Genomic DNA, 14,019 nt, shown 5'->3' with positions numbered 1-14,019 from the left:
CCATTCAGCTCCGTGCATATGCAGACTGATCGTGCCGTTGTTCTTTCCCGTAGAAATCACTTGAAACTATAAATTTTTGTCACTTGCAGCACTGGACCTCTTGGAGCGCATGTTGTCCTTCAACCCGGACAAGAGAATAACGGTGGAGGACGCCCTCGCTCACGAATATTTGAGCCAATACTACGACCCTGAGGATGAGGTAGGTGGTACAGTTTGATCATATTTAACCCATATCCGCCGGTCGTGTAATGCAGTTATAAAGGCTGTTGCTACCGGAGGGTATTTCATGTACGTTCACTAAACTGTGCTGTCTCAAATTTAAGGTAATGTCACCGACACTTATGAAAAGAAAGCTATGAAAAACTATGGAAAACTATATATCAATTGAAAGAGAAAGAAATGGCCTTTCATATAAGATGTAAATCAGCATCATGTCAAGAATTATGTGACGTCATATGATTTTAATATTTTCATATGATTTACATATTTATGAATAATCACATTGCTTATTCAAAGGAAACCACAAATGAAAAATATCCATAGCGTTTATACAGAAAAACAACTATCTGATGGTATATAACTCATAGTGTGTGATGCTTACAAATATGAAGAAATATCGAATAATAACTCAAAGAGCTGCACCTGCAGACTAGTGTGGTCTATAAACTCATAGACCTTATGGGTGGGACTACAGTAAAGTAGGCCTATACGTACATATACAGCAGTGTTCAATCTCACGTAGATGTAGACCTATTCTGTCAGCAGCCTGCTGTAAACCTCCGAAGTGAATACAAATCCAAGTGAAAATAACAGTAACAGGAAGTGATGCAAGGACTGGGGGGATATCAGGTCATAGTTCACAGGCTATAATATAAAGAGCTTTATATCATAGCCTGTGAACTATGACCTCTATATAAATGGCATCATTGTCCAAGCCATTTCTGCTACAGATTATCCTGTAGATCGACGTTTGCAGTGTTTGTGTGAACTACGGGACATCCCGTAATTCGGCGGATATGGGTTAATTTTTTTTGTGTGTTATTGTTGCTGGTATTGTTGGTGTTAGTAGTAGTTAATATCACAATTGTAGATATTGCTTCAGTGTAATATGTGTACAGGAGGTGCTGTTATTGTCTTTCTCATGATATGATTATCATTGTTTATTGCTGTCAAACTATAGTATCAATTCATCAGCTTCAATTTGGTAACTTTCTTTATCAAGTAAGGGTCCCTGATAGTAGTGGAGATTAAAATCCGTAGAAAGTGCAAATATTTATCTTGAATTTTGATCTAGGCACATGTTATTACAAAAAGTCTTATTTTGCTGTGGAAATTTGATCACTTTGAATGATATTTTTAGAACCAGATGATTCATATGATGCTAATGACACAGATATAGTTACTATATCTGTGTCATGATCATAGAGTATGCCAAACTGCATTTTGATATGATCCATGCTACACTTCTCCATTTGCCGAATATATCAAGGAAGTTGTTAAAGACAGTACATCTTGTGATAATGGCCTCTGTTAGTGTGATCATGCAGTCGATAAATCCAAACTTTGTGGAATGTCTTACTTTGAATAATCGCTGTTTACTTAATATGTCGATGGAGTGCAATTTATCAATCAGTTTCGGTATTCATAAAGCAATCCGATGCAAGAATCATTAGAATTGTATGCTCTTTAATATTTCACAGGTGGTTTTTAATTATCTTGCAAAAAGTTAAAACCTGAATTCCCCATCTCAGCCAAAACTCTACCATCCTTTTAATACAGCCCGTTGCCGAGAAGCCCTTCACGTTTGCCACGGAGCTGGATGACCTACCCAAGGAGAGACTGAAGGAGATGATCTTTGAAGAGGCCAACAAGTTCAAAGCAGGTACAACGGGCTCCTAGGGTGCATTTGAGCGCTCAAAAGCAAACCAAAGCGAACCGAACCAAAGGGATCTGTACCATGCTTTGCTATATTTGGAGCGTCCGAGCGCTCTGTGGAGAAAGCGTACCTCATGAGTTCTTTTTAGAGGGGGTCACACATTTTGTAGCAGCAGGATCATCTACCTGGCACACTTAAACTATTTACAGATGTCCCGAACAAAGAGAATGAACTCTTTGCATTATGACATATGTGCACGTTATGCGCATTCTTCACATGCAAACTTCTGGTAGGCTTTTGGTACCCTTTTGGAGCACATCGGGAAGTGGTCCACTTCTGACTCAGTTCAGTTCGGTATGGTACATTGTAAGAGTGTTCAAGCGCTCCTGTGGTACATGTTCGATAAGGTTCAGTTTGCTATAGGAGAGAGCTTGAATTCCACTAATCTTTCCCTGCCAGCTCTCTGTATAATGCCGTAATATTGTGGAAAGCATTGCCCTTGTTAATTATACAAAGACTGAATGGTCGTGATTGCGATGGCACAAGATTTCCTAGGAGTTGAAAGATATCTAGGCACTCTATTACTGTATACGCTGAATATTTCGCGAGGTTTTTATTTTCGCAAATTTCCCGAGTCAGGTGCTATTCGTGAAATTTAAGACACACGAAAATATTGACTCTGATCGCCGATGTGAATGTGACGTACGCGTGTACTCTTCTCCGTTTAGTACAGGACTCAACGATCGTGAATTTAACCACTCGCCAAATTCCCGATTCGCGAAAATTTAGACTCGCGAAATATATGGCGTATACAGTAATTGAGGTGAAGCCAAGTTCAACAGTGTGCCTCGTCTTTCACTGAGTGTGAAATCTTGTTCCATTTCATGAGTAAAGACCATACGCCATTTGTTTTATACAGCACCTTAGACGTCGAAGGATGTGGCCCACACTGATTCTTTAATTTAGTACAGAAATAGCAACCATATTTATTATGAAAGGTGAATGAATGACACAGTACATCAACCAATCAGATATCTAGAATCGTTTTAGGTGTCCACTCCATGTAATTGTAGAAAGCATCACCTCATGCATAATCATGAGATGAGCACCTACCAAATGTTTGAATGAGAAGGGGAAAATACAAAATTATAGAGAGTTGTAGTCACATACTGTCTTATTTCCACTGTTTTATCTGAGCTAAAAACAAAACCAAATTTTAGGCTCTGAATTGATCAACATCCAACATCTTTGATTACAATGTAATTTCATTCATGGAGCTCATCAATAGCAGAGCTTTGAAATTCTGCAGGAAGTCGGCTTTAGATACCATTGCACGTCCTGATGGGAGTATGGGACCTTTTCAGATTTGGGATTATATTTCAGTTTGCCTATTTAAATGCATGGAAGACACAGTTACCTCCAAGTCTGCTTGTAGGAACCGCCCTGAATTTGATGTGTAAATGTAGGTTTTCCTGCTATAGACGACCAATCACAATTGAACTGACCTTTTCACATGCTGTGTGTTTGAAGGCCAACTTATTAGCGGACATGCCAGTTTTAGAAACTACAGTCAAAACCTGTCTGTAGCGGCCACCCAAGGGAAACGAAAAAAGTGGCCGTTATAGACAGGTGGCCGCTATAGACAGGTTATCCAACTTTGTGTGCATTGCCTACATGTGCATGTATCATCGTTGTATACATCTATAAGTACAACTTACATGTACAGTGTATGTATGTATGTTTCGTGCATTGAACAATGCCGGTGTTAATGAGATTGTTGCACAGTCGTGAAGAAAGTTTAACACTAGTGTTGTATTATGACTAAATGAGTGATGAATGCAGCGGTGGCGATCACTAAATGTTGCCCACGAATGACTGGCACAGCTACAAAGTAGAAAGACATGCTGAATTATAGGCTCGGATATGACTCCATTGGGTCTGTGGCCGCTATAGACGGGTTAAAATCTACTGCGGGAAACAAAATTTGTGGCCGCTGGCCAAGTTAGACAGGTGACCGCTATACACAGGGTCTAAAACAGGGCTTTTCTCTCAGGGGGATTTTTCAGTGGCCGCTATAGACAGGTGGTCGCTATAGACAGGTGACTGCTAAGGCAGGTTTGACTGTATGTTTCTTTTATGCTTTTGAAAAAAAGATATTTGTGTGCACATAACCTTGAACATCATTCATAATTGTACCTTCTGGAAATGGGGATGTGGTAAGCTGTCAACATTGAGAGAATTCGTGCATTTAATTAAAACTTAGCTCTGCTTCATAGTGTAGTTGACATGTGTCTATCTGTTTATTTTTGTCTTTTTCATGTTTTCTGAATCCACAGATGGTAGAAGTTAAGCAGACTTAGCAAAGCTGTATTACTGCCATACGATGTACAGGGCTTGGATAGAGAATGCTGACTGAAGGAGAGGGACATTTAAGCGTTTTTGACAGTTTATCCAGAGATCCGTTCGACGTCGGCAACATAGCTACAGTTGTGGACTGACCCCACGGTGTGAAATCCCTCAACCCATGACTTGTGTAAAAGTGTTGTACATATGTCCCCGAGTATGCATTTGTGTGAGGTAGTTTTGTCACTGCGTTCCACTGTGCGCAATCCAATTGTTCTGCACTTGGAGTAACGGCTGTGAAGTCCCCTGTGTTTGTAGACTGTAGGAGCTTGTTAAAGCTCGTTCCCCAGTATGTGTCGGCCAGTCCTTACTTTGTTTCAAGTTTTGTGGGTGCTGTCGGTCTTTGCAACCAAGCTAAAATGTGGAAGGACACATTTTTCATTTCTTTATGTGATCACTGCCTAGTAGCACAACTGTACATAAAACTTATTGAGAGTAAGAACCCCCCGTCCCTCTTTACCTTCTGTAATTCCAGTCTTTGGGTTCACACCTATTTGCGATATCCACAAAATAAGGGCTGCAGAAGGCGTACACGTTTATTCCATTGTTAATACTATTTTTCAGCGTGTGTCACCTTCCGGTTAAGAAATGGGAAAAAACATGTGTTTTAATGGAGATCACTGGAAAACATGTGATTGATTTTTTTTTTTTTTTTGAAACAGTATAACTTTTTATGCCCACACACCTACCTCCAGTGAAGAGCACGTGTAAAAAGGTAATCAGTAAGTCACTCAAAACACAAAATGACAAAGCATATAATGTGGAAACTCTAACAAAGGTATATGATCATTTTTTTATTTTATTTTTCAGTGTTGAACATGGCTGTTCTCAAGTACTACTGTTTCTGATTTTTAAAGCACCATGGTGGATAGTGGTTACTAACCCAAAAACATTTGTAACTTCTTGTAATCATCAATGATGTATTAATCTGAAGAAAAGAGACCTTTAGAGTGGTAATTGATAATGGTTTTGTACATTAAGCAGTTAAAAAAAAAAATCATTTTTTGTGTGTAGAGAAATGAAGTGCAGTTTGCTACGCAAAAGTACAGACCTCACCCTTATCATTGTGACAAAAAAGTAAGAAATTACAGTCATGTAAAATAAATAGTCTCTAGGTGTGAATGTATGAAGTGATTTGATCATTGTCGGAATTGATTTATTTCTTTATCACCTGTTTGACAGGAGCTTGTACAAGAAGGTGACAGGCCTGCCAGTCTACCTTTAGAATTGTTATGGAGGTATTGCAGAGGGAATATTTGGTTTAAAAGCGTTGATCACTGTGCTACACTGTTTTGGGGCAGAAAATGCCCTTTGTTTGATAATTTAGTCTGGTGAAAGAACAATCAGTTTACCAGAGTTGGTCCCGCACGGATGACCGTGGTTTACCACTGTATGCTTGCCCTGATTGAATGGGTGGCTGCGATACGTCAAAACTGTCAAAAGTCGTGAAGATGCCAAAGAAAAATTGAAGAAACCTAGTAGAAGAGGAAATGGAACAGGCAGAAGAAGTGTGCCACGCACGTCTCATGAATACTGGGAAAGTGTACAGATAGTCAGCACTGTGAGGTTGTGTCACATGTTTGTAACAGAGTATCAGATCATGGTTATGAAGTAAAGTATAAGATATAAGATTTATAATGTTTATACAAAGATTACATAAAAAAGAAAAAATCACTGTAAAAATCATGTGCAAGTATTAATGGTCATTAAAAAAATTAAAAAAGATAAATGTGTAAAAAAAAAAGAAAGAAAGAAGAGGAAGGAGGTTGTTTTGCTTATGTGAAAATAATATTGCATAATATTGCTACTTTGTAAATGCTGTCACTATGTAGACATGTGTGAAGTGCATGCAAAAAACATCAATGCTCGACTGCAATCTAATGTACAGGTTTGCTAATCGAGAGAGAGAGAGAGAGAGCTGTTGGTTCTTACGAAAGCAGTGTAGCGCACTATATTCTGCTGACTGGTGAAATGCTATTCTTTTCTGCTTTCTTGTGTAGCATCTTAGCAATGGGGGGGGGGGGGGGGGATAAATGAAAGAGATATTGCACCAGAGGGGAATTAGGATCATGCATGTTTGTTGCATTATAGTAGAAGATGGCAGTTTGTATGTTATTTCTACAAAACAGTGAGGGAATATTCCAGGCATTGTCTGGTGACTTTTCTTCAGATATCAATGCCAAATGCACATTGAACATTTTTTCCTGCTTTGTTTGTGGTGTTTTAAAATTTCGCTATGATATCGTACGTAATGTAGGATACTATCGGGCAGTGCTGGTTTTGTTCGCAAGAAGAGTTCTCATTTCGCGCAATCAGCTCTTCACTGGGATGAGCAAGGTCTGTGAAAGTCGGACTTACAGTGCTCGAAACCACAAAGGGTGGCGATGTTGAAGACCACAAAATATCAAAACACCATCAAGCCGCAGCTGACTTTGAATGATGTTACTTAAGTAAGAAGTATTGCAACTTTAGTATTACAAGCATGAGTCTGCATTTCAGTATAGCTTCTCTTGTTAAGAATGTATGAAGTAGCTCTCTTTCTTCACTAGTGATGTTGTTAGGTTCCGATGTTTTGTTGTTTTGTTTTTTTTTGTTAGTGCATGTGTAATTTTTTTTTTGTGTGTTTTTTTTTTTTTGGTATGCATATTCCCATGATGGTTCCATGAACATCTCAACAGGCGATGTTGAATTTCGCAGTCGCTTGAATTACTTACAAATACAAGCATGAAACTGGTGTTTTTCCTTCATTCTTTAATAGCTAACATTTCAGTTGTTTCATTTTGAACTTAGTTTTGTGCATGTCTCATGTGGAATATGCTCATACTCTATACTGTGATATATGCTATGTTGAGAAAAAAGTAAATAAAGTGTCAAAGGGAGTGAATCTGCAAACTTAAATGCTGAGCTGGTGTATATTATTGTTCATGCATCTTCTCTTTCTTTGGTGTTGATTTTCATCTTTTTTTTTTTTCTCAAAGATTTTGCAATTCATTGAATATTTTGTCTCAAAACTGTTCAATGTGAGACAGCTTAACTGTTGAGATATTGCATGATTCATTGCTGTACGGGATCTTGTTTAGCAGTAGGCTTGTAGGCATGGAAACTTGTAACCTACGTACTGGAGACATCTGGACATGGTTTAGCTGTTTGTTGTAACCACTTCAACCAGTTGCCCACCCTTTGGAATCAATGTGTATAATCTGTTTGTCATAACCAGTGTGAACAGGTGTTGAGCACTGGCCATCTAAATCAGTTGTTTTGTTTTGTTTAGTTTTTGCTGGTTTGGCCTCCCGATCTCTTGTAATGTAGAATTCAGTGTCAACTGACACGTCTTTTCACAATGTTCAACGTCCTGTGAATAAAACACAAGTGCAACGTTGGCTCTGTGACTGACAAGTTCGCCAATTTTTTCCTTGGAGATACCTCTCATGGAAGAGGAATTCTTCATGAAATGTGGAAGACCTCTTATTTCACAATTGGTATTAACTTTAGGCCAGTTGGTAGTAAAACAACCTATTTGCTACCCACGTTCTCAGTGTTCCCCCCCCCCAAAAAAAAATGAAATAAAATAACAGACACAAAGGCACATGTAAACACTCACACACACACACACACACACACACACACACACACACACACACACACACACACACATTACCAGAGAAATATATCCACATCACAAGAGCACGTGGTGCAGTTTGTTATGATTTTTTTTTTCCTTCGTTTTATGTATGTACAGGAGTTCTTGAGTTACAGATTTGTAAAATAGGCATGCATTGCAATGCTGATCCAGTGAAATCTCTTTGAGATACTGTGTACATGACCATGGACAGCCACTTTTATGTAAATGTAATGTCTTGTATATATTTATACTACTTGCGCTTTAAGGCTTGGCGGTAGAGGAGTGCTCGTGAGTGAGGTACGCATGTAGGAATTGGAGTCATGCAATTGGCGGTCAAATGCTTATGGAATTTTGTAAGTGTTGGAATCTTGTGGCAGGACGGGGAAAGTTGCTACATTAAGGCACTCCTAGGGGGTTGGAATACATCAAGTGATATGATATTCCAAAAAACATGAGTTTAATAGAGAAAGTATTGAAATTAGAATAGGACTTTTTGACAGAGCATTAACAACAATATGTCGATGTAACGATAAATTTATAACGTGTTAAAAAAAGACACATACACATATGATGCATATAACAGTAATTGGGTGCATGTCTAAGGAATACATTGATACTCTTTGCCCCAAAATATGCCTCGTAAATTGTTTTGCACCACCACATTTCAGAGAAACTAAGTTCCTGTCAAATCATTATGTGTCATGAAAGAAATTGGTGTCTGTTTGCACCTGTAAGCAGGGGTAGTCGTGATTGGGCTTTGAGATATCAATAATGCTTGCAGAATATTCCTGAAATGGGCTAATCCCAGCTGTAGAGACGACTTGCCAGGGTGACATGTTACCGAGTTGGAATGGTGGTTACGCCAGAGCATTCACTGCAAATTTTTAACTGCTTATGTCATTATGACCTGTTCTTAAATGATGCATCATTGAACTGGAAAACTACTTGTTGTCAAACCTGATATGGGGTGTTTAAAAGCTGAAATGCCAAGTGCCAAGTAGCGCTTGGGACAGTTCATGTTATGGTTTGCACCGACAAAATTTGAACATCAAATAGATTATGGAAATTATAAGAGCTTTTATGAATGGGCTGTACCTTTAGATCCACCAGGTGAGCATTAAAGGGGGTATCTCACTGAATGGGGAACGTTTGCGAACTTAGCAAATTTGGGATTTCGCCAGGGTTTGTAAAGGGTTACAAAAGGTTTGTTAACAGTTGCAAGAAAGTTTGCAAATGGTTTTTATTGTCGCAAGCAGTTTTTCTTGTCGCAAAGAAATTTTGAACATGTTTGAAATTTCTTTGCGATTTGTATTTTTGCTAACAGTTGCAAACATTCGCAAAACACTTGTTAGAATTTGCAAACGGTCGTAATACGGTGTCGATAACATTTTTTTTTTTTGATTGGCCACTGCCAGCGAACAAGTAACCATATGGTTCCTTTATAAAATTGACCCATTGAGAGAAATTTGTCCTATAGCTTTAGTTCGTAATGCCGAAGAAGCAAGGTGTAAAACGGAAAGCTAAGGCCCTTTGGGGGACGGGGCAAGTCCATGCCCTGGACCCGGTTACGAAGAACTCCCTCCAGTCCAGGAGGTTGCTGCTGACCCCCCTGGTGCTGCTGATGAACCCACTGAGGTTGAAGAGGATGAGGAGTCTTCTGTCTCATCACCCTCTGATGATAGGGAGAGAGAACAGAAGAAAAAGAAGAAGAAGTCCTGTGTTACCTATACTTTGGACATCAGAGGACAAAGAACTTTTGGCTGCCCTTTTTTTTTTTGAGGAATACCCCATGTTCTACAACTCCTATTTAGAAGAGTTCAAGGACACAACTGCCAAGGGAGGTGGTGCAGCAGTTTGTCAAGGAGAAATTCGAAGACGGCCTTTTCATATTGACAAAAGTGTGTCCTCTGCAACAGCCACTCTCTGACCCAAACAGTCTTTCTTTTTTTCTTCCTTTCTTGGTTTTCTTCATCTTTCTTTCTTTCTCTTATGCTGCACAATAGCTGTAGCAGCAGCCCGGCAAAGCAGCTCTTCAAGGATAGCAGCATGTTGAGCCTCTTCTTGGCAGAAATTAATTTCCATATTCTGGAAATCCATCTTGAACAGTGGTCACAAAAAATCTGCATGCAGTGGAAGGTAGTACGTTCGTTTATGGATCTGATTATACATAATCACCTGGTACTTTTCCAGGTCCCAAAACATTCGCGAATTGTTGCAAGGGATTGGCAATTTGCAAAACTGTTGCTAACATTTGCTAACAGTTGCTAATAGTCGCCACTGGTGTTTTGCAAACAATTTCGCAAACATTCGCTCAAGTGTTGCTAATTGTCGCTAAACATCACTAACTGTCGCTAATGGCAGAAACGAACCCTGATTTTTCGCAAACATTCGTTAGAAAAGTTGGTGAATCTCTAATTCGCTACGTTCGCAAATGTTTGCTGCTCAGTGAGATACCCCCCTAATGGATGTGCCATATTCACTCTGCTCTTGAATATTGCATGTAGCAAAATCGATGACTGAAAGTCAGTGTATCTGTTTGTATATTATTTTTTTTTGTAATTGTCACAATTTTTTTCTTTGTAAATGACAATAATTTCTTGCATGAAATAAGCATAATCATTCCAACTCAATAATAAGTAAAACAAGCAGTTATGTATATTGTGTACAGCAAACATTTGTAGAAGGTTACCTGGTTATGAGGGAGCAACACAAGTGCAGCTGTTTCTCTTGTAGAGCTGAGAACTCCAGCCATAGCAACCTATCACCTTTGGTTCATGCTTTATTCTTGCAAGATAGCGATGATGGCTTATAAATATGATCACTACAACAACGACAACAACAGCAGCAAAGTCATCACAAATCCTGTCCTTTTGAATGAAGTGACTGAGTAGAGATTTTACCATGGGTTATAAATATGATCGCTACAACAACAGCAACAACAGCAAAGTAGTCACAAATCCTGTCTTTTTGAATGAAGTGACTCTGAGTAGAGATTTTACCACTTGCCAACAGTACAGTTGTCCACTTATATTTCGTGTGAAGGCCAAGCACTGCATGTTGAGGTGTGTTGGACTGGTGGGCAGCGGGATGCCTGCCTGCTTGTGACCTTTGACCCATTGTTTGCTTTTATGCCCTGTGAAGACTGCCAACAATGAGATACAATGTTTTCAGACAATCAATAGAGATATTTCCTCTGAACCAACACATATGATAGAGGGTGGAGCTCATGATACCTGCTGTCTATGCAGATACAAAACAGCAAGATTTTTTTTTTCTTTTTCCAAATATTGATAACTAAATTGAAAAAGAAAAGACAGATCCCTGCATATATATCTATATTATTATTATCAAGAAGCAAAAATGAAAACATGTCTGTTCGTGCAGAGTGATTAGGTAGACAATACACACATGTGAAAACAGAGTTTCACACAAGTACACAAGATTCTCCGTATTTGTTGTCTGCGGATAAACAGTTTTCTGTACCACTCGAGTGTCTATCCATAGGATGCATTTGCCGACTGGAATATTATTTGTGAGTGTAATTTGGTAAAAAAATCTAGCTACAAAACTTAAAAGGGACTGTATTGACAGCTGATGGAAGCAAGTTGTAGTAGTCAAGATGTTGAACTTGTATAGGATGATTCCATTTAGGAGCACATATTTTGTGAGGTTTGGAGGTTAAGCAAATTGAGAACCAACCTATTTGATTTATTAAAGATCAAAAGGAAACATATTTTATTGATTGCAATTGGTATCACATTCTTTGTAGTCATGTGCGATGTTTGTGTCATATATGTAAATATTTTTAGCATGCCTTTGAAAAGGAAATGAAAAATATTTGGCATGCCTGAGTCAATGAAGAACAGTCTGATTTGAAGAATGAATTTCTTTTGATAATGGGAAGCAAACTGTAAATGCTGAATTAAAATGTGTTCTTATCTTAAGAAGGGGCACAGAGTATGATTTTTCTAAGAGGGGAGAGAGTTACATTGCAAGAGATAAGGAACATTTTTTTTTGTTTTGTTTTCTGGATTGAATATTGGATTTTTTCTGTGAAATTATATTGCAAGATTTTTATTATTTTAGATATATTTACTTGCTTTAACAAAGAATATATATGAGTATATGTCTGTGCCAGGTATGTGAAACCTTTTCCATGACAAATAGATTATGCAGCGAAATATATATGAGTGTCTTGTAAAGCTGACGATATATCAATCTCACGTGGCTTGTGTATGGTTTTCGGCATACTGGTGCACACTGTGAAATCCGTATGTTGTTTTCATCTTTTGTTACACAGAATTTATATTGTATGATCCAAGTGGGAATTTTATGTAACAGCATGTTTAGGACGTATTGCGGAAGCAGCATCACTGATTGTAAACTAAGATTAAGGACATTAGATACAAAGAAATGAAGATGAAAAAAAAGAAGAAAACACACAAGTAACCATTGTTGTAGCTTCAGATTCACAATAAATGTACAGTACTTCACAAAAATAGCTTTGAGCAGTCCTCCTGTAATGATTCTGTGATTGTATGTATTTGTGGTGTGGTGCTTTTTTGCTGACACTTTTTTACTCTGCAGTATCTAATGGGTTAAGTCAGCTTTTACAAGTGCCGCATAATGCAGAGATATATTTTGTAAGTCAGTAAATTTCTTGCAGGGCTAAATTATAATCATTTTCTCTTATATTGTCCTTATATTCCAATCAAATATACAGGAGCAAAACCAACTGACAGGCAGACACACATACAGGCACAAACATAATGTGAACTCTTATCTATTATGAGAAATGATATTAACAGAAGTTGTCCAATTTATTAGCGTAACATTAAGGCATAACTTACCATTTGCAGATGAAGCAAGAACCCAGCATTGGTGTTTTAACCCGTAGACGCCTGCCCGAGTATACTCGGGACTCGTCCTCAACGGGTTAAAGGGATGGTACAGTATTGGTAGAGATGAGAATTGGGCTTTAAACATTTTGCAAGATACCGAGAAAACACTTGATATAGTACAGAACATACCATTTTAAGAAGAATTCAAAGTTTATTTGATGAAAATCGGGTTTGGAATGACTGAAACATCCAAAAACAAAGTAAAACAAAGCGATCGTAATAAAGTGTGGGTCCCACACTTCATTAGAATCACTCTGTTTTGGATATCTCAGCCATTTCAAAATCCAATTTTCATCAAATAAGCGTTGAATTCCTCATAGAGTTACATGCTCTTTCATATTTCATTAGAGGTTTCTCATTGTCTCACCAAAAAATGTTAAAAACCTGAAATTAGGTCTCAACCAAAACTATACGATCCCTTTGAAGTAGTTCTGAAATGTGAGTGAGGGATAGAAACAACCACTGTAAGAATTTGAATTGGTAAACTCAATTTTAAGTACATGTATTGTTAAATATACAAAATGTGAACAATAGTTATAATAAAAATGTTTCCGGATTAAACAGTCAACACTTATGGTTTGTTGAGAAAAATACAGATATCTCCTTATATTTCAGGCTTTATCACTAAAATTTTATATGACAGGATATTTTGTGGTACAACAGACCTAGACATATGCATTAAATGTCATATCTTGATTTTTTTTTTTTAAATCACTCATCCCAAAGGTAAACAATACCTTTACAAAATGCTAATAATGTAAAACATAACTGCTGGATTCGTGTTTTCATACAAATTTGTTTTGAATGTAGAAAGACTGGAAGAGCATATGTATATTTTGATGTATTCATGGAATTAAAGGCAGGTAATTCATTTCCACACAATTACTGCACAGATGTTGAAGCTATCCTAACCAAAGAGAATGTTCCAAACTTCTCAAGCAGGTTGTACAACAGTAAACTATTTCCAAAGAATGGTTTCTCCAATTGCTCACTTTGAAATTTAAGTTCAGAAGCCATTTTATGTGATAGCTGTTTTGTAATTTTCCTGTGGTTGCCAAATAGATATATAAATGAGAAAAAAAATGTAGAAATATGTGGTCTCTAAAACTTTCTTTGCGAAGAAACAAGGATGAAGGATGATGTAGAAGAACTGTGTCATTTCTGCAATTTAAAGGACAAGTTCACCTTCATAGACATGTGGATTGGGTGAATGCAGA

At 37.8% G+C, this 14,019-nt stretch overlaps 1 protein-coding gene across 2 annotated transcripts in view; it reads left to right on the top strand.

The window, feature by feature from the left end:
- Positions 1–6,284, top strand: part of LOC140227562 (mitogen-activated protein kinase 1-like) — a 46,237-nt gene extending 39,953 nt beyond the window's left edge. The window contains exons 7-9 of one of the 2 annotated variants that reach the window (XM_072307978.1): positions 90–199; positions 1,780–1,882; positions 4,213–6,284. In XM_072307978.1, the coding sequence (XP_072164079.1) occupies positions 90–199; positions 1,780–1,882; positions 4,213–4,226 (227 nt within the window). In that variant the 3' untranslated portion in view covers positions 4,227–6,284. Of the gene's footprint in view, positions 1–89; positions 200–1,779; positions 1,900–4,212 lie in introns of those variants that run through there. The other variant, XM_072307977.1, reaches the window with a different exon arrangement.
- Positions 6,285–14,019: the final 7,735 nt, after the last annotated feature.

This window comes from Diadema setosum, chromosome 4 (assembly GCF_964275005.1).
Source record: "Diadema setosum chromosome 4, eeDiaSeto1, whole genome shotgun sequence".
NCBI classification, from domain to species: Eukaryota; Metazoa; Echinodermata; class Echinoidea; order Diadematoida; family Diadematidae; genus Diadema; species Diadema setosum.
This window is presented reverse-complemented; position numbering and strand designations above follow the sequence as displayed.